Below are 20,141 nucleotides of genomic sequence, written 5' to 3' on the forward strand. Positions count from 1 at the left end.
TTCATCTGACCTCAGAACAAAGTTGTGAGGTTTCATTTATGACACTGCATCCTGTTAACAAAAATATTCTTGCTCCAAAGAAAGGATTTGTCTCATGTCAGCAGCATTAGGCAAGGAGAAAACAGTAGTAGAATTTATAGAAGATATGTGAAAAGTAAGTATATTTAACATATCTACACATACCATTTTGCTGCCATGGGTCCCACAGATTCAAGTTGCAAGATTTGTTTTCTGAAGGAAACAAGATTTAAAAAGGAGTGCCTGACTATTCTGAGGCTAAATGTTGTTTCAGTGCTTATAATTGCAACTACAAATCACTGGTGTAGTAAACCAGCGGTGTAGCAAACCACTTTTAAAAACTTTCCACATAAAAGATTTACAATTAAAGATCTAAAGGGTTTTCTGCATCACATAACTTGATATGTATATCCATAAACTGCTTAAATCTTTTGCAGAATGGGATCAGGATATTATTTTTTTCCTAAGTTTGTAAAGTTTTTTAAAGCTTCTTTTTTAAACTAAGCTGATGCTAGGAATCGTGCTAGGCCGGGTAACAGGTGGATCGACTGTGGCTCCTGTTCTAGCAATTGCTACCAACACCCATGTTTCCACAGTGCTCATGATCAAGAAAATCTAGGAGGAATTCCTTGCAGGTGTAATGCAACCATAAATTTCATGGGCTAAGTTAAGCAATGCAAGGGTAGAGCAAACAGCATTTTCTTACTCTCACTTCCCTGACAAATCAGATTCTAGAAATCTGGTGTCTGAGAATCTACAGGCAGTACCACAGCCAGATGTATCTTTCTGTGTTTATTAGTTAAATCTAAATGTTATTCTGTTTTCATTTACATATCCATAAAGGCATTCCTACATAACTAGATCACTGAAATACACTATATTGCAGAGAAATACACTGGAATAATTATTCGATATATAATTAATTATATAATAATACATTATTAATTATACAGTAATTATTTAATTATTATTACAGTAAAATACACTGGAATAATTATTTAATATAATAATAATTAAACAGAAATAATTATTTCACTGTATTTCACTGAAATAATTAATGAAAAAAATTTTAATTGCTACATCATAACTTTTCATATATATGTGTGTGTGTGTATGTATATATATATATATATATATATATATACACACACACAGAATATCTATGTTATTTTTCCTGGGTTTAATTATGATGTTTTCTCACTTCAATTCTACATCAGCACACTGTCAACTAGTTGTATGCAATCTTGCTGAGACACACTGAGAGACATGCTTTTAAAAAATATATAGAAAAGCTCTTGAAAAGGAGACATTACAAAATTCTTACTGATGTGGCTCTCACTTCAAAAAGTTATTTCCACTCCAAGAAGTACATTTAGTGAATAGGGAGAATTCAGTAAATTCATTAGTAAAAGAGGATTTGAAATTTTTTTACTTCTGACACAACCAATTTTTGCTGATCTTGTTGCGATTATAGCACATGCAGCCTATGCTATATAAAACCACCACAATTAAATCATCTAGGAATCAGGTAGGGTTTAACTGCAGTAATGCAGCATTCCTCCTTCATGCAAATGCAATATTTACTGATGGCTGCTTCCAGCACCCAGGCCAGCTCATCTAGCAAGAGTTTAAGGATCTCTACAAGCCACTGCATCAGCCAGAATAGGGATATTTAAAAAATTGAAATTATACAGAATTTATGAGCATTTCACAGGCCCAAAAGACAAACTCTTCTATTATATAACCCACCAATATAATTTTTCTTGAACTTTTTGTACAAAACATTTTTCATATGGCTGGCCTCCTGTGTTTGGAAGTGTCACATTTTAACACACAGACTGTCTCTGTTTCATACAGAATCTAACATTTCCATTTTCCTTTTCCTTTATTTAATTGATCATCACACTTATTTTATAAACAAAAATAAATGTTCACCATGTCTAGAGAAATCAAAGCCTTGCTTCAAAAAATAGTTACTCTCCATAAACTGAGACACATTTGGAATGTGAATTGTTTAATACAAAAAGAATAAGAAATGTTATCAAAGAGAAATCTCATCTTTGCCACCTAAATTCTTCACTGAAAAATATAACACTATTTTAAAATTTCAGTCAGAAATATCACTGTCAAAGATACTGTTCTTCTTACTGTTCAAAGATACCGTCACCGTTCTTTTTTCTTATTACTGAAGAGTTTTTGGTTTACTTTTTCTTTCTCTTCCCTGAAGAAGTGTACAAAATTTTTGGCTTTACACCAGTAGTCTCAAGTCTCACCATGGTACCAGTTTTGTACATTTCCCTGACTCTTTTGATTTATCCTAACACAAAAAATCTACTTCCTTCAGATGTGAACAAATTTGTGTGTGATCTGCAAAAAGCACTGTTTTCCCAAGCAGGTCACGGTAACTTCAGGTGTGCTTGATTCTTTGAATACCTGCCATACCTCACACTGATCTTGACAGTGCTGCCAGTATTATGTTTGTGAACCAGCATTATGATAAGCCCCAGGACTCAATAATAAACCCCATGTTTTAATAGTTTAGGATGCTGGTAGCAAATATAATTCTGCTTTACAATGTGAGCCACTGGTGCATCTTTGTTCTCTCCCACATTTGAAATGTATTTAACAAAAGAACAAACATGAGTAACAGGAATGTTATTTAGTTTAGCATGAGTACAAGTCCTTTTTTATTCATGCTCTAATGCCAAGGAGATATTTACAAAATGTGGTTAAATGCTCCTCTTCTTGATTGTACTCAGTCCCTTCTTAGCAGAAAGACCCTTATCACTTTTTCTGTTGTGCTGATAACCTTCACTGTGAGGTGAAATGCCTTTGTATGGCCTCTTCAGTTTGGAACAAGACATCCTGATATTTTTGAAGCTGTTCCCAGGATGCCAGCCAGGGTGCTGATGTAGTGCCCTCCTAAGGCACGTGATGGGCAGCAGCTCAGGGAGCACCCAGCCCTGCTCTGGCACAACTTTTTTGTGAGACAGCTAAACCACGTGGGCACTGCACAAAGCCACAGCTCACACCAAGCTTGTCCACTTGGACAGTCCTCATTTGGAATATAACTTCCATGAAAGGAACAGAACTACTGCACAGAAAAGAATTCACTCATTCCTAATTCAAAGTACACAATTTAGAACTGATCCTTCTGAAGACTTTGTAGGATTCATGTTATAGGAATCCTATGAAATTTGTAATATATTAAGTTCTAACTGTGCATGAGGAAGCCTGTTAAACTAAATTAACCAACAGCCCTCCTTAACACATTTCTTTTTGCTCTCTCTTGTTTTCTCTCTTTTTTTTTTTTAATAGCATCTGCAGTAACAACACTATTTGAGTCTCATTTCACCTCCAGGAAAATTGTGATAGGATGTCAAAAATGCTACCATCCTAGGCTGAATTTTACCTTCTCTTCTCCTAGGGAGTCAGGGAAAATCAACGGTTTCCAACAGGTCAACAATAAGAGAAAAATTACCTATAATTATCTGTAATTACACTATGGTTTATGGAAGGAGAAGATAAGCACTCTATTAAAGTTCACAGTATCATTTTGCAAAAGGAGATACAGTAATAATCAGCTTGCCATTCCAACAGTGACTAATGAAAAGGGAGACTGCAATAATCATTACAATCTTGTGTGATACCAGGATCCTCTAAGTCCTGACTTCATACTATTTATCACACACTCCAAGTTGGATCATTTGCTCAGCTGACTTGCTATGCAAGTTATACATAAAACACAGATGTTGTAAGAAAGTCTGTGAAAAATAAACCAATGTGAACAGCACTCAAGGGAACTACGGTCTTTTGAGGACATAACTTTAAAGAAACACTAAGAAATTAGATGTTAAAAAAGATGTTATTACCACCATCTGCAAATCCCGTTGCGGTGATGATGGGCACAGCGACCATGATCATACCACAGCTACTCCAGACATACTTCATCAAGAACTGCTCTATCATGATGTACCATAAACGTTTGGACAAAATGAGATTCATTTGATCTGTCAAATCCTTGTAGCTTTTTTGCAGTTGTTTCAATTCTACCTATGGTTAAAATAATAAAATAATTTATACCATGAAAGATGGACATGTAGTACAAGATACATTCACATGTGTAGAAGAAATAATCAGGTACCCAGAGCTGTCACTTCTGAATCACATCTGCCATGTGGTACTTCACACTCACTGTGCTGCAGTCTTACAGCAAAAGTGCACAGCTTTATGCAAGTCAGTGGACCTGGTTCTTATTTACACCATTGTTCCTCGACAGAACACTGGCAGGTTTTCAACTCTTTTAAGATCTCTAATACATACAAGAAAAACATAGCAGTCACAACAGTTCATTCTAACAACCATAATAAGATTGATTTCATGTCCTTTTAATAAAGTTGCAGCTGTAGAGTTTCACAGCAACTGAAAATTATGTTGGAAAGCATTTGGGAATCAATTATCTTCAGTGACTTAAAGTTGCAGAGTTGATTCCTAAAATGCTGCTTGTTTTTGCAAGCAGTCTGGGGAAAGAGAGAATTATCCCAGGAGGTTTAACAAGTCAAGACAGTTGCAAGCCAATATGTATTCAGTTCAAGCCCATTTATGTGGGAATTGAGAAAATGTATAATTTAGCTGCACTTAAAACACTATTACAGGCAGGTTTTGAGAACGATTGTGTCTACAAAAATAAACCATTAATGTTATATAATCACTGCTTGAACTGAAAGAGTAATACTTCAGGCTGGTTTCCAGCTTTCATTTTCACTTGCATGAAACAACTTTTTTCCCAACTGTGTTTGAAAGGTACTACAGCCAGAATTTACTTCTAAAAAAATATGAAGAGTCCCTTAATAAGGTGGCTTTAAAACAAGCTACTAGTTTATGTAACTGTGATTGCAGTACTGTACTTATGCTATTTTAAGACTGGTGACTACATCTTTGCTTGGCTATGTGAAAGAATGTCAAAGGTTGTAGCGTGCTCTGAGCCATCACACAGTTTCCCCCTAGACCTTCTGGTGTGCCTTGGTTGCTATTTCTGCTGAAATAAATATGGTGGTTCATCCCCATGGTTGGAAAAAAGAAGTCTGGAAAAGTTAATCAGAATGGACTGGGTGGGGAAAACATAGCAGTGTAGATTAGTTTTCTAGATAAGCATAAGATCCATCTGCAAAACCAGAACACTGTCAGAGTTCAAGGGAACTGTGATCTGCTCCCCCTAGACACTGCTTGTGAGACGGCATTTCCTAAGAAATGGGAAGTGCCAAGCTGTAAACAAGTTTAAATGTCAGAGGGACCCAAAATGTTCAAGAAGAGCATCAGGGGAAGCATGGGTCCACTCCGGCACTGCAGGAGCTACCCCAGTGCTTCCAATTTCTCTCCTCCTTACCTTGTGCCCTCGGTAAAAGGCAATCTCTTCCACGTTGGCAATGATGCGCGAATGTATGAAGCGCAGATAGCCCTTCTTGTGAGCCTCCTCAGCCACCAGTTTGCCGAACTTGGGCGAGCAGGCTTTGAGCACACGGGCCGTGGCATAGACGACGAGACCAGCCAGGACTGTGGGCCCGATGGGGTTGGCCCCCCGGGACCGTGCTGTGCGGATGAGGGTGTAGGAGGTGAGCACAACATCCAGGATGGGCTTGGTGAGGTTGGAGTAGAGATGCGCCACGGACTGTGAGAACATCATAATGTCCTCGGTGAGGGACTGGTCAGGGTTGGCCAGCCGCCCGTCCATGCTGATCACTTTGTAGTAAGTTTGGTTGGCAAAGTAGGTCTCGTAGGCGTGATCCACCAGGCGCGTGCGGAAGGCGAGGGCCAGCTTGCACTCCAGGTACCGGATGGTGCTGTTCACGAAAGTTGCTGGGATTGCGATCATCAGCCACTTGATTAACTTGAAGATGAAGCTCCTGGGCTTTTTCTCCACAATGCTCTTCACAATTTTTCCATCGAGGGCGGCCACATAGATGGAGAGGAAAGTCCTGGATACCAGAGCAAAAGAGTGGAGACAGAGCAAGCCCAGCTCGGCACTCACCAGCTTCGGGAAGAACAATTTGCGGAGTTCCAGCAGCTGCTTGAAGAATTCCGCGTCCACGGCCGGAGCGGTTCTGCCCCGGCTGCCGGCGCGGTGCGGGACCGCCCGGCCCGTCTCATCGTGCGCGCCGCCTCTGCCGCTCGCCCGCTTCACACGCCCGCGGATGATGGGGTAGAGGATTTTGAGCCCGTACGCCGCGGCCAGCAGGCACGCAGCCTTCTTCGCGGCGCCCGCCCTGCTCCACTGCACCCGCCGGGCTGCCGCATGCAGCATGTGGGCCATCCTGCCCGCCTCGGCACCGCTACGTGCCGCTCCTAGCGCGACTGGCTCATGCTCGCTGGGAAGGCCGGTCCCGCCGGGTCTTCATCGGGGCGCGGGGCCCGGCCCGCCGCCGGCCGCGCTGCCGTGACAGATGCCGAGTGAGCGCTGCCTCCCAGGGGTGATGGTACCTTCAAAGCGCGGCGCGTTGCACAACGCAGCCCCGCGCGGCGCAGCCCGCCCCGCCGGCCACCATTGGCTGCGCCGCGCGGGGCGGCACCGGCAGCGGCCCGGCCGCTCAGCGCCGCCGCCCCGGCCACAACCGCTATCGCTCGAGGCGCGGCCGCAGCGGCGGCTTCAGCAGCACCGGTCCCTCGGCGCTCGGCTCCGGGTTCACTCTGGGTCCCCCGGCGCTCGGCTCCGGCCGTACCGTTGATTCCCCGACGCTCGGCGGGTCCGCGGAGCTCAGCCCTCCAACGCGCCGGCTCGCCCCGGGCTGCGGCCGGCCCTTTCCTTCCGCCTGCCCCGCGGAGCAGGCTCCGCCTCCGGCCACGGCCTCGCCAGCGGCGCGGGGGGAGCGGGACGGGGGGCGGCAGCGCCGGAGAGAGCCCGGGTCCTGCGGCAGCCCCGGCAGGATGGGCGGCGCGTCAGCCCCGGCACTCCCGAGCCTGCCCGGGACGGGGTGGGCTCTAACGCCGGCCCGGGGCGGGGGGCGGCCGGTGCCGGAGCGCCTCGGCAGAGGGCGGCGCAACCGGGCCGGTGGCCTCGGGCAGCCCCGGGTCGGAAATCGGCCGAGCGGCCGCGGGAGGGAGCCGGGCAGCGCGGCGTCTCCAGGGCAGCGCCTGCACACTGCGCGTAATTGATTTCCTGTCCTCTCGCCGAAAGGAAACCGGTATTGTGCACTGGCGGCGTTATTAGCCCAAAATAACCCCGACCCAGTCGCACGGCCCCTGCGGTAAAACCCGGCCAATTTCACACAAAGAAAGCCACAGTAAAGACAGTTGTCTTGCTGTTTTTGTTTTTCTCTTTTTTTTAATTTTTTTTTTTTTTAGTTTTCTTAGTTACTTATTTCTACGGCTTCACTTGTTTGAAATTTTAGGACAAGGATCAGAGTACTTACATAGTCTGGTACTTTTACACTTTGAAACTATAGTACTAAGGTAACTGCATAAGATAATATATGAGAAAACATTAGTTTAGAGTGTGTATATAAAAGTGTGTTTTTAAAATGCGACACTAAGCGTTTATGGCAGTGATAAAGAGCCCAGTTTTTCCCTAAAAATGGAGAGTGAGGCTACCTGCCTCACAGTAACTCAGCAAATACTGTGTTAAATAATTCACATTACTGTTATAAAAGAACCCCTCATTGAACAGAGTGTAGTGATGACGTTTAGATAGCAACACAAGCTTCAGGATGAACGAATGATAAAATTGAATGATTTGAGAGCAAGTGAGGTTTGCTTTTAGAAATCAGACACCACTTATCAAGCTAGGAAGATGTCAAAATCTGACTTAGTGCAGTACAGAAGACATTCAGTTAGTAGATAAACCTGATTTCACTGCAGATTATTTTGTCAGTAAAATAGATTTTCAGTGCACAAAGATACAAGATGCACTGGCTAAGAACTTGTTTTGCTTATGGCTTCTTATTTTTTAAATCATGCTCTCCACTGGATACTTCCCTTACTGGCTTGTGTGTAGCACAGCATACTCTTAGATTTTGCCAAACCACAACTATTTGCAATATTCCATTACTCTAGCATTTTCTTACCAAGGGTAAAGTTCACAGATCTCTTTCAGTTCTGCGTATCTGCTGACCTTTCACTTCACAGGATCCTGGATAACTGAAACTTCTGGTGATTTGGTGGTTAGTGCAGACATACACCCCACATTCAGATCTGTGGGAACATTTAAGTGAAGCAAATCTAACCGCACAGTGTTTCAGTCAATAAAAGGAATGTATTTCCTCCTTTTGAAAGGATGAAGAAAAGACTGAACTGTTGTTTTAAATACCCCCTTTCTTCTGTTCTTGCTGTCTCAAGAGTTTTGCTTTGCCACAATCCTGCTCAGTAATCCATGCACAAACTCCTCTTTGTGGAGCATGGCCTTAGGTGTTAGATGTTTTTCTTTTTACTGCTGAAAGCAGGAATTTTACTACATTTAGTCATAATAACACTTCCCAATAGTACTGCAAAAATAACTGCCAAAACTGCAGTAATATTGGTGCAGTGTTCTGTGCTCTGTAATCTCCACATTTTCTACTCACTTTATTATAAACTTCTGGAGATACATGTAATCAAGTAAGTTTGAATAACTGAAGCTGTGGAATTGAAGGGATGTTGATATTAGATCCAGACTATTTGAGGGCTTATCCTTTCTTAAGGAGAAACTCATTTCTTAGTGTCAAGAGATTGGTTTTTTAACATGAGGTTAGTTTTCATCAAATGCATTAAAATAAGTTGTGTGCATTTTTAAAATATACGAACCAATAACTGAGGAGGAAGAATATATGGCAGCAATAAGCATCAGGGTGAGTAAAGTCCATGAATGTTTGTACATGCAGGAACTAGAGTGTAATCATGACAACTGATGCCTCTTTTTTATCTTCTGTTTTGTGCCCACACCAGCACTTCATCCTTGCACAACTTGGTGGTTGTGATGAAGGTAGTGGAATTGGAACATGCAGGCTATTATCCAAGAGATAATCATAATCAATCATTACTCAATGATCATTTTTTCTACCATTTGATTTAGTGTTTGAAAAAATGATGTGCAATTTTTTAAGCAAAAGACCATTTATCTGATGTCTTGTATGATCCTAACAGAGGGTCCAATAGCTATAACATCATCTGCAGTAAACTGACATTTCCTTGCTGCTTATGGAGTTATCCACTGTGCCATAAGGACATACAAAATTAAAAAAAAAAAAAGTAGAAATAGAAAAATAGAGAGAAAAATAGAATATAATAATAGATATAAATTCTGTGTAAAAAATATATATAAATTCTGTGAAAAATAGAGATAAATTCTGTGTTTTGAATCATTGCCATTTAGGATCTTTAAGACTTAGATGCGTGTAGTCATGCATTCAGTACATAGCAATTTCTGTGTGGACCAGTGTATGTGAAACACGTAATATGAATCCACACAGTGCTTGTTTTCAATTACTAGTAGTGAACTGTAAATAATGTCCAAAATATGATGTACTGCAGTATGGTAAGCTAGGTACATCCATTTTTTCCTTTAATTTTGAGCTGTAGGTTTGCATAGTGGTGTGGGGATAGCAGGATTTCATTTGAGTCAGATTCAACAGAGTATGAACATACAAGCCATTATTCAAGTAAATACCTTTCTCTGAAGTACTTCCAAACTTTCTATTTACTTTAAAGTCATCACTTACATAAGTACAGAAATACACCCACAGAATTAGTTTGCAACATCAGGGCACACCAGTGGCAAATTTGATGTTTTTATCAGAAAAGGGTGATAAGATACCCTGACCTTTGATTTCAAATTTGTGTCAGCAGAAATTATCTGTTTATTTAGTCTGGTTAGGAGCTATTGGCTATATTCATATACCTCAGTAGTATATCCAGACACTGTAAATCCTTTAGGTGCAAATCCTTAGATCTAAGACAAGCTTCAGTTTTAATGGCACGGATGTGTAAGCTTGTTGAAGAAGCGTCAGTGTGGTGAGACTGGCCTGATCCTGCCAAGCAGTAGATTCCAACCATTTCAGTTCTAATGAGGCTGTAGGGGTACCCAGACTAGGCAGAGAAGAGAGAGGAAACAGGAAGATGCTATTCTGTTGCTTGGCTCCTGAGTGTAAGCATCACAGAGATGGTGTAAATGGGGTGCATTCCTGCACCTGAAGTCCTTTTTCCCTTACTCTGTCTTTAGGGAGATACACACTTGCTGCTGTAAATTTGAAGCCTGCATGGCTTGTAGGTTCTAATAATTTACCTGTAAGGGATTTGGTTAATCTCTCTGACAGGACAGTTAGTAGCAGACTGATCACCAACAGTTCTAACTTCTAAGAACAGTGGTATTCTACAGAGAATACGGCTCTAGAAAAAAATATAAACAAGCTGTTTGCCTTTATAAAGTGAGAGAGAGAGGGAAATAAGCAAGGGTAGAGGTCAATGTCAGCTGCTCCAGGCATGGTAAACTGTTGAGTGATATTCTCAGACAAGGAATTTCACTTTTAATATTTAGGCTTTAATACCTAAGCCTTTAATATCTAGATTTCTCTTTCTTTTTAAACTTATTCCATACAGATAATTCAGCTGAACCAGGATGTTTCTCTTTTATGCCTTCAGAATGTTTTTCATGTTTTGCTTTAAATCGTAAAGGTTTCTATTCTCAGATCATCTGAAGAAAATTCTAATGCTACCTTATTAAACCTTTTCTCAAGTGCACATAAACTCTTTAAACAAGTACATGCCAAGTGCAAGAGTACAGGCTTAAGTAGTAAAATCATGTAGCTGGTGTCAGTTAACAGTGGTGATACTGGCACTGCCCACAGCAAGTCTGTAAAAGTGAAGGCAGGAATAAATCCAGAAAAACCATTCTTTTACTCATGCAACCCCAAACACGGGATCTGCTGCCATCCGTTTTGTCATGCCTCAAGAATTTATTTGAGGGTTTGCAGCTGGTATGACAACAAAAAAGATCATCTACTGCAGTTTACTTATTAACTCTTATTTGGGAGACTTCTAAATATTAAAAATAAGCAAACAGGCCAGTGCTTCACCCAGCACAGTATTCTGTCTCTAGCAATCGCTCTAAGCAGATACCCAAGAGAGAAAAAAATTGCAATTTAATGTGATGCTGCAGCTTCATACTCACCCAGCCTCTAGCCATTTTAAGGTGGGAGAATTTTGTGAGACTGGGAGGTTTTGCTATTAAACATTCCTTACAATTACTCTTTAAATTACTTGTTCAGTCTCTCTTGAAATGTTGTAAACTCTTACAGAAATAGAAACATCTGACAAGCCATTCCTCAAATTTACCATTTCATATGTGAAGAAGCACTCCTTTCTGCTTAATTTGACCCTGGCTCCCACAAGCTCCACTTTATGTCCACCTATGCCCGTTCTGGAAGAGGCATTCAACAACACAGCTTACTCTTGCTTGCTCTCTTCACCTCCCCCCTCACCTTTCCCATACCACTCAGGAGTTTGTCAGCCTCTATTCCATATCAGTCCTCAGTGCTTGAGTGCATGAAAACAAGAATTAAATAGTCTCTTCCCTCCCCTTTGCATTTTATCCAATGGCAGGACCTTCCCTATTATTTCACAACTTCTTTATTTTCTTAAAACCTTCAGTAACAGATGTTGTCAACAGCCTTAATTAAATCCATCAAGACAGCAGCAATCACTCTTTTCTACATGTATTCTACAAAACTTCCATCTATAGAAGCTCCACTGGCTTTCCACATGCTGGCCTATATTATAATTTCTGCTATTTTTTTTTTGTGCAGAAGTGAGCTTTCCAGATTGACACAAAATTCTTATTTTTTAAATTGTGTCACATTTGCCACCCTCTTGTCTCCAGGATGACTCCAAATTCAAGTGGTCCTTTCCACAGTGCTGCATTACAGAACTCTTCATTGAATACCATTTAGTCCTGGCTCTTTGCTGGTCTTCATTCTGCCTTGATAAGATCATGACCTTGTCTGCTGTTATTTTCACTTTGGACAGATCCTCACTGTTCCTGTTTCCCCAGGAAAGATTCCTGCATAAAATTCTCCCCCATGTCCCCGTCAATGAAGATTGATGAAAAAACCTAACATTTCTTTTCTGTAACATCCAAGTCTCTTCTGAGCGCTCGTGCTGTTCCTTGGCCATTGATTGTCCCTTTAGGCTTTCTAGAAAGATTTTGCTCCTAGTTGATGTGAAGAAAAAATATTTAGTAGTTTGGTTACTTTGCCTAGTTGTTTCCCATTTTTTCTGGCCTGTTGTAATTGTATTTGTATTGTTCTCTTAGTTTGTGTTCCCCTCTGTTATCTTCTTTTTGCTATGGTTCAGACTTTCTCTAAGTCTGGTATCCTGCAGCTTTTTCCTAACCGCTTGTAAGGATTTAATTGTCTTGGCTCCCTCTCATAATTTGCTTTTGACATTCCCTAATTGGAGTTTGGCACATCTACAGAGGATTCTTGGGTCCTTGTTAATATCTATAGAAATACTGTTTTTGTAATGTGAGGTTTATCAGCACAAGACTCTGTAATAGACCTTGTGCACTGTTCTCCATCAAGCCAAGGATGGCACTTTGCCTTGAGAGTTCATTCTGTAAAAAATTATTCTATCCAAATAATATCACCTAAGAATGGCACCTGCTTCATATAGCAATGTGTCAATCTACTGTTGTCAGTGATACTGTCCTGGCTGGCTGTTTGCCACGTGGATCCAATCCCATGTTCTTCCCAGCTGGGCATTGAATTTTGACCTAGATAGATTAGCTGCTTCTCTCTGAGCTGGCCAGTTTGTTTGGAAATTTATTAGCCTCTCTACAATATTCTATCTCTCCACCCTTTAAACGTGAATAAGGGAAGGGCTTTTCTTTAAATTAATTGAAAGAGAGATCTATCTTTCAAGAGGTACTTTTAAAAGGGGAAACTTTGTTTTTAAATAAAGTTTTGTCTTGTGTTTTGAACTTCCTCAGACTCTGTCATGATTTTGCAATATCACAGCCATCTTTTAAAAAATACTCTTTAGGGCAAAACCATCAACCAGGTTACTATAAACCACCACAAGGTCAGTGTTGCTTTATTTCTCCATAAGCTGACCTCTCAAGGAAGGGAATGGCATCGAGTATGGAAGAAGGCCATGGAAGGCTTGGAAGAAGGCCATACAACTCTGTAAACAAAGTTTAAGCACTGCATTTGCCAAAGAAAATCTTCCACTAGGAACAGAGTCAGGCTTTTTTAAGTCATGCATTCCTAGCAGTAGATAATTAGGTCAGTATTTAGGGATCTGAATAAGTGTATCCTGGTATTTAAAAGTGCCAGAAATTCTCACCCTAGATAGAATGGGAAAGCATTTTAGTGTCCCTACATCTTTTATGCAGTTTTCTACAGATGGATTTAGTTACCTAATGCTGGATATCAAGATCAAACAAAAAAATCAAAGTTAAAATATGTTAAATTAACATTAAAAAAAATCAGTAATGTTGTAAAATATTTAAATGTAACTGTGAAAGTCACCAGTTTGGGTTTGTTTTGGGTTTTTTACTTAACATTCATCTCTTTAGTAATTCCTTCATTTATAATGAGCATTAGAGTAGGACACTTGCTGGAAAGGGGAAGGTTCATTAAGAAACATGAGAACTATTTGCAGTTAGTTCTAAGAAATTTCTTGGAAACGTATCTTGTCTCTGTTTCTCTCTCGCTGTCTCTGGTGGGTATGATTTTACATAAGCAGTGTCTGTTCACTCAAGGGAATGTGTTTAGGGAAAGAAGCATCTTCAAAACCTCAGGGTACAATAATGCTGCAGACAGAGTTGGCACACACTTTGAATTCACAGTTTCATTGTCTAAATTAGCTGCTTCCTCTCTGGGTGTGTTGGGACATAGAGTAGGGGCCTCACTTAAATGCTCGAGTCACCCATCAGAAGAGCTCCCTCTCTCTTATTTGATTATGCAGGAGTTCTGTAAGAACCTACTCAAAGCTGGGTGCCAAAAGTTGCACAGTCAACATTTCAACACTAGCCTCCCTGGAGAAATGCTTTCTTATACTGCTTTGGGCTGCTTTGATATGTCTCTTCTATCTAGAACTGATCTGATAATGAAGAAGCATGTCAGAGAGGAAAATTCAGGTGCTGAAGGCTGGAAAGCTGTTCTGAAGAAGATACTGTATAATACTTTCTTAACAAAGGAACATGAGATATAGTTATTCTGAAGAGTAGCTATAAAAGTTAGAAAAAAGGGAAATCTTTAAATTTCAGTCTTTGACAAATAGAGGAAGCCTCTTTGTTCTGTTCTTATTTCACTTCCCAGAGAATCAACTAAGCTCTATGCAACTCACTCATGACCTTTTAAAAATTAATAATTACATCATACAATTGTTTGAAATTATGCCATAATTCGGAAATTCAAATGAATTATTGCAAATTTTTAAAATGTTGACAGTCAAGGCAAAATATGCAAACATTGGAAATATAATCATATTCATCTCAGGTATTATTTCACTTTTTACTTTGCCCCCCCCCAAAAAATGGTGTTTAATTTTATGATTGTTTGAAAGGTCATTAGCTTTATTTGCAAGAAATAATTTGAGGAGAAGATTTATTATGTTGAAAAATAAATAATTGAAGCAGCCATGTAACTTCTCCTGGATAACTACCAGATAAAATAAGTGAAAAATAAAGAAAATCCCACTTTTTTTCCTTTAAATCTAGACAATACTGTGAAAAAGTAAGAGTAAGAATGATATAGAAAATATAATATATTAAAAAAACAAATGTAAACTACATCTTAGACATAGTATTAGCAACTTCAACATTTACACTAGATAGAATTGAAAATAAAAATAATTGTTTGAAGTGAAGAAATTAAGTAAATGTTCAGTCTGTCATCTGTCATATTAGCTGTAGAGACACATAGACTTAAAATATAGATATCATTTATCATGAAGATTTTAATCTAGTGTTGTTACAAGAAACAATTATGCATACTTATCAGATTCTATAAACAGTGTAGCCAAATTAGAAGTATTGGAAAGAAAACCATCTTGGCTAATTTTTAATTTTAGACTCCTAATATCTACTCTGAACACTCTTCACATTGTTGTACTAATGCTAATCAAACTTTAGTACCCTGAAAAATGTTAGGCTAAAGATAACTCAGGAAAGAAACACCACAGGAAAAGATTCATGTAGAATTTTGATGATTGTTTTGTAAATGGGTGCCTTCACTTGCTGAGATGATGGAAGTGAGTTATAGGGAAGGGAGCGAGTGGAGCTGTGCTGCTGCCAAGAATCTGAGTGGCTCTGCATCCCTCCTCGAGGGTTAATCACATTTACACATAACAGCTCATCAGGCAGGACCAAGGGTAACAACATCTACCTGTAGAAAATGATCATCGCTTCCCCTGTTGCCCCTAAAATACCTGAGGAAGAGCAGGATCAAAAGTGCTCTCTTGTCCTAAAAATCACAGTGGTTGTAGCAGAGACAAGCTGGATCTGAAAGACAATTCACTTGGGACAGCAAGATGCTCATGACTCCCTTGGGAAAGGGCAATGGCTTTGGCAGCAGCCTGTATGGAAACACCAGGGGTTGAAGAAGGGCAGCAGCAACCAGAGCATCGCCATCAGTGCCTCACCTGGACGTCTGCATCCTTCCCTTTGTCTGTCAATCCCTGTACCACTGTTCCTTCTCCTCTGCCAGCCTGGGGCATGGGGAGCAGCTGCCCTGGTGCTTGCAGGGTGGAGGAGGCCCTGCAGGAGGGGCCTGTGGCCCTGCAGGGAGGCTGCAAACCATCCCGGGGTAGCCATTGCCTCTGCCCACAGTGCCAGCAGTGCCCAGGGCAGCCCTCCCTCCCTGCCTGCCTCCTCAGCAGCAGAAAATGAACTGGGTGGGCGGCAGTCGGTAAGTGAAACTCTTCAAAGCCAACAGAAACAGCTCCGTGCTGTGTCAGTGTCCCTCACAGACTGGGCACCACCATGGTGTCTTTAACAACCCCGATGTCCCCTCACAAACCAGGCACTGCCATGTTGTGTGTGGCAGCCATGGGGTCCCCTCACAAACTGAGCACAGCCATGGTGTGTGCTTCAGTCCTCATTTCGCCTCACAAACTGAGCACAGCCATGGTGTGTGCTTCAGGCCTCATTTCGCCTCACAAACTGAACACAGCCATGGTGTGTGCTTCAGTCCTCATTTCGCCTCACAAACTGAGCACAGCCATGGTGTGCGCTTCAGTCCTCATTTCCCCTCACAAACTGAGCACAGCCATGGTGTGTGCTTCAGGCCTCATTTTCCCTCACAAACCAGGCATAGCCATGGTGTGCGCTTCAGTCCTCATTTCGCCTCACAAACTGAGCAGAGCCATGGTGTGTGCTTCAGTCCTCATTTCACCTCACAAACTGAGCACAGCCATGGTGTGCGCTTCAGTCCTCATTTCCCCTCACAAACCAGGCATAGCCATGGTGTGCGCTTCAGGCCTCATTTCCCCTCACAAACCAGGCATAGCCATGGTGTTTGTGACCAAACGAGTGTCTCTCCATGGAACAGTAGTGCCCCAGCGTGTGTGTTTCAGGCCTGGTGTGTGACAGCCCCGGAGTCCCCTCCGGAGCCAGACTGTGGAAGGTGCAGGTGCCCTCCCACCCCAGGCAGGGAGTCACATTTGCGCTTTTGTCTCTCCACAGAGAGGGGCTGGGTGAGGCCTTTCTCACACCCTCACAAAAAGCAGTGGTTACCATTTGGGGAAAAGGATGTACAGGTATTGAGATTCACTGAAATAGTAAAGCATCACAAACTGAGTTTAATAATAAAGAAAGATAAAAGATAATGTTCTGTTTCTTTGGGTGCTGTGCCTCTGCCAATCTACTAGAAATGTAAACCCCACAGATTTTGTCAGCCATTGGGAAGCAGCATTGCTGAACACAGCTTTGGAATCATCCAGACTCTATGCAGAATCAAATTAAAAGAACACCCTACCCATCTGGAAGTCTTCCCAGCAAACTGAGTTTTCTGAATGTTGCCTCTGTGAAACAGGAGGAAGGGAGTGTTTCACTTGGAAAAAACCCCAAAACACCAACCCAAGCTTTGTCCTAACTGCCTGCCTCCCATACCCTCTGTAACAAAACCCAGTGTGTAGGAGTACTGCACACATTCAGCAAATACAAAGCAACCTGCTGCTTGCTGCTGCTGGTAGTATCTGTCAGTGTTCCTTGGGTGAATCTGGGGTTTATCTTTTAGGTGTCAGAAAAACTACAGGTCACTGGGGCTCCTGCCCATTGCAAGGTTATATGCATATGTTTGGAAAGTTTGCTCTAACTTTAAGCAAAAGGTAATTCCAGGGGAATACTCTATATTTCTAACCCTCACAAAAAGTTGTAATCTTACTGATCTAAGGACTGCAGCTGTGCTCACTCTGCTCATGAACAGTGACCCTGACTTCCAATTTTATGCACCAAGTCCTACAAGCATTTCACATAAGGCTGTGTTTGACAGGTGAGACAAGTAGTTGGAGGTATAACTGTCTCCTATATTGAACAAACAACAGCAACTTGTACTGTCAATCTGTTTTGCTTTCCTGTTTTACAAAAGGTCCCCAGTGTTCTGGAAAGTCCCAAAAGGTAAAAGCTCATATAGTGCTGTTTTTGTTTGCTAATATAGTTTTGTAGCTATATTGCAGCATGACAAAGAAAATTAGGAGGAAATAATATATTGACAAAGATTTCTTACGTTTTAAGATATTACAAATTGATGACATTAATGCATTACAAGTCAAATGATTAAAAGCTTTTTCTGTTTTCTTTTTTCATGTTAAATGTGTTTGGTAACCTAATATCAAATATGTTCCTATCCTTACTGGAGTAAACTGTGATCAGTCAAAATTATTCAACAGAGATATGTTGACTTTAGTACCTGAAGGTTTGATCATTATAACATAACATAACATAACACATAACATAACATAGCATATAACATAAACATATTTGTGTCCTAAAACTCACACCCACTGAGGAGAAATTCAAGCAATGACTCAAGATTATACTTTTGCAATTAAAATAACAATTATTTGCATTTTACAGAAGCAGAATCATATTAAAACAAGAAAGGAGAAAACAAAAGGTAAACAGTTTCAGCCATATTGGATTTTATATTGTTATATAAAATCTTTAGTGGATTCACTTAGGTAAAACTTTCAAAGCATTTGAAGTGAGATTCAAAACAGGAGCTAAACAGTTACAATGTGTTTCCTTGACTTTTAGGGTAAAAGTCTTGTTCTAGATTTACTAAACTGAATTACAACAAGAGAAGGTGTGAATGAATGAATTGACCTGTGCCCAGTTTTGGCTTTCCTGGATTACTTCTGTTACCATTTTGAGTTGGTATGTGGGAACACATGGGATTGCTTGAAGCCACAGGTGATAACCATGTGGTCAGCTGGCCCAACATACACCTACACAGCCATTCTTCTGGGCCATGGAAAAGGATGGTAGGCTCATTAAAGTCCTTCTTCTGGCATTTGCAAAAGGAGGATGGTTTATTTGTATTTTGAATCTGAAAGTGAAATAAGGGAATCAAACTTATCCCTGGCAGAGCAGGAGACATTTCAAACAGGAAAGAAAACAGCAAGAGAAAATTGCCAGAACCATAATAAGTGGAGTCAGTTTCCTCCTCAGCAGCAGGGAAGAAAGAGGCAGTATAGGGAAGCTCCAGCACTGAAGCTGATACCCCCAATACCCAGAGCAGGTGCACAGGCATAGAGAGGTTGAGGAAAAACAGGCTGACTGTACAGAGACAATTACTCAAATTAAAACATTTACATATGGGAATGTGGGACCAATCAGCAGCTTGTCCCAATCACTTTCCCAGTTTTCTGGAGCCCTGTGAGCTCCCTGTTTTCTCAGGGATTACTAGTCTAAGCCACATAATATAAATTACAACTATGTAATTTGTTTCAGTGGAGAGGGAAAACAAGAAAATACAGGATTGTTTTTAGTAATGTAGTACTAAATTACTAAATACAGTGGTAGTTTTCTAATTACTATTACATATTTATTAGTAAATTGGTAATTTAGAGGTGATGGGGAAAAAACATCTGGGACACTGAAGGGAAGTGATTACATTTTGGGGGTGTGGGTCCTCAAGTAAAATGAATTTTGAAGTGTTGATTTGTACACAGGATGATTTTACCTTACTGAAGATATTCATCTTAACTGAACAACAGATATTTTCCATAGATAATATTATCCTGGGAAGCTAAAGATAATAATAAATGATACTAAAATTTAGTTACCAACAAGCATGTTAGGTATATTCATTACATGTAACCTGCAATCATGACAGGGATTACATTTCAGAAGAAAAGCTAATGCTATTTTTTGTTTTGGCATAGCCTTCAGTTTTCAATATCTGTATTTTGTTTAGAAAAAAATCTTACTGGGTTTATTTATTCATCTACTGTAATTAATGATTTTAGGATGGTTATTAATAGTCTCTGCAAAATAGAGATGTTTGTTTCCTATATTATTGTCCTGATAAATTCAAAGTGTCAGTCATATCTCTTTTTATTCCTTGTAATAAAAATTCTTGCTGAATTCCTAATCTTAGAGATTTTTCTTTTTTACTTTTTCCCCTTCTTTTCTTTTTTTTTTTTTTTTGTCAGAAAACTATTTTCTTTGTCAAGAATCAAATTAGGAGAACAACAAACTCTTTGTGTCATTATAGAGGGCACATCTGGTGTACTTAATCTGGCTTATCTTACATGCTTCCTGAAAAGACCCTTTAAATTTTTTTAGGACTTAGTCCTTGCCACATTTGGTATCTTTTATTTTAAGAAATATTTTTAGTGGTTGTACACAAAGTTTGAGAAATGAGCATTTAAGGACTACATTTTTGGCATCAAGATAACAATGATTTATTTTGAATATGACCAAATTATATTTGCATTCTTTTTCATGGCAATAAAAATAAAGTAAGAGCAAACAGGGCATGAGAATTCAGAGATACTTAACTGTGTGTTTTTATATTAGGAATAGTTTGGTCTTGCTTGCTAGTTTCAAAAGAATTACCTATACTGGTAATGCATGGTTGAAGCTTCTGTCAAAAAGTTATTCTCTCCTTTAAAAAATTAAGGAATACTTTGAAAGAAAGAAGCTTAAGTCAAAA

General features: G+C 40.3%; 1 protein-coding gene across 2 annotated transcripts in view; it reads right to left on the bottom strand.

Moving 5' to 3' along the window:
• The window catches only part of ABCD2 (ATP binding cassette subfamily D member 2), a 43,668-nt gene extending 37,183 nt beyond the window's left edge, over positions 1–6,485 (bottom strand). The window contains exons 1-2 of one of the 2 annotated variants that reach the window (XM_066550800.1): positions 5,405–6,485; positions 3,894–4,071 (exon numbers count right to left, since the gene is read on the bottom strand). In XM_066550800.1, the coding sequence (XP_066406897.1) occupies positions 3,894–4,071; positions 5,405–6,328 (1,102 nt within the window). In that variant the 5' untranslated portion in view covers positions 6,329–6,485. Of the gene's footprint in view, positions 1–3,890; positions 4,072–5,404 lie in introns of both variants that reach the window. The other variant, XM_066550799.1, reaches the window with a different exon arrangement.
• Between the last annotated feature and the right edge of the window lie 13,656 nt (positions 6,486–20,141).

The sequence above is a fragment of the Molothrus aeneus genome, chromosome 5, assembly GCF_037042795.1.
Source record: "Molothrus aeneus isolate 106 chromosome 5, BPBGC_Maene_1.0, whole genome shotgun sequence".
Classification (NCBI taxonomy): Eukaryota; Metazoa; Chordata; class Aves; order Passeriformes; family Icteridae; genus Molothrus; species Molothrus aeneus.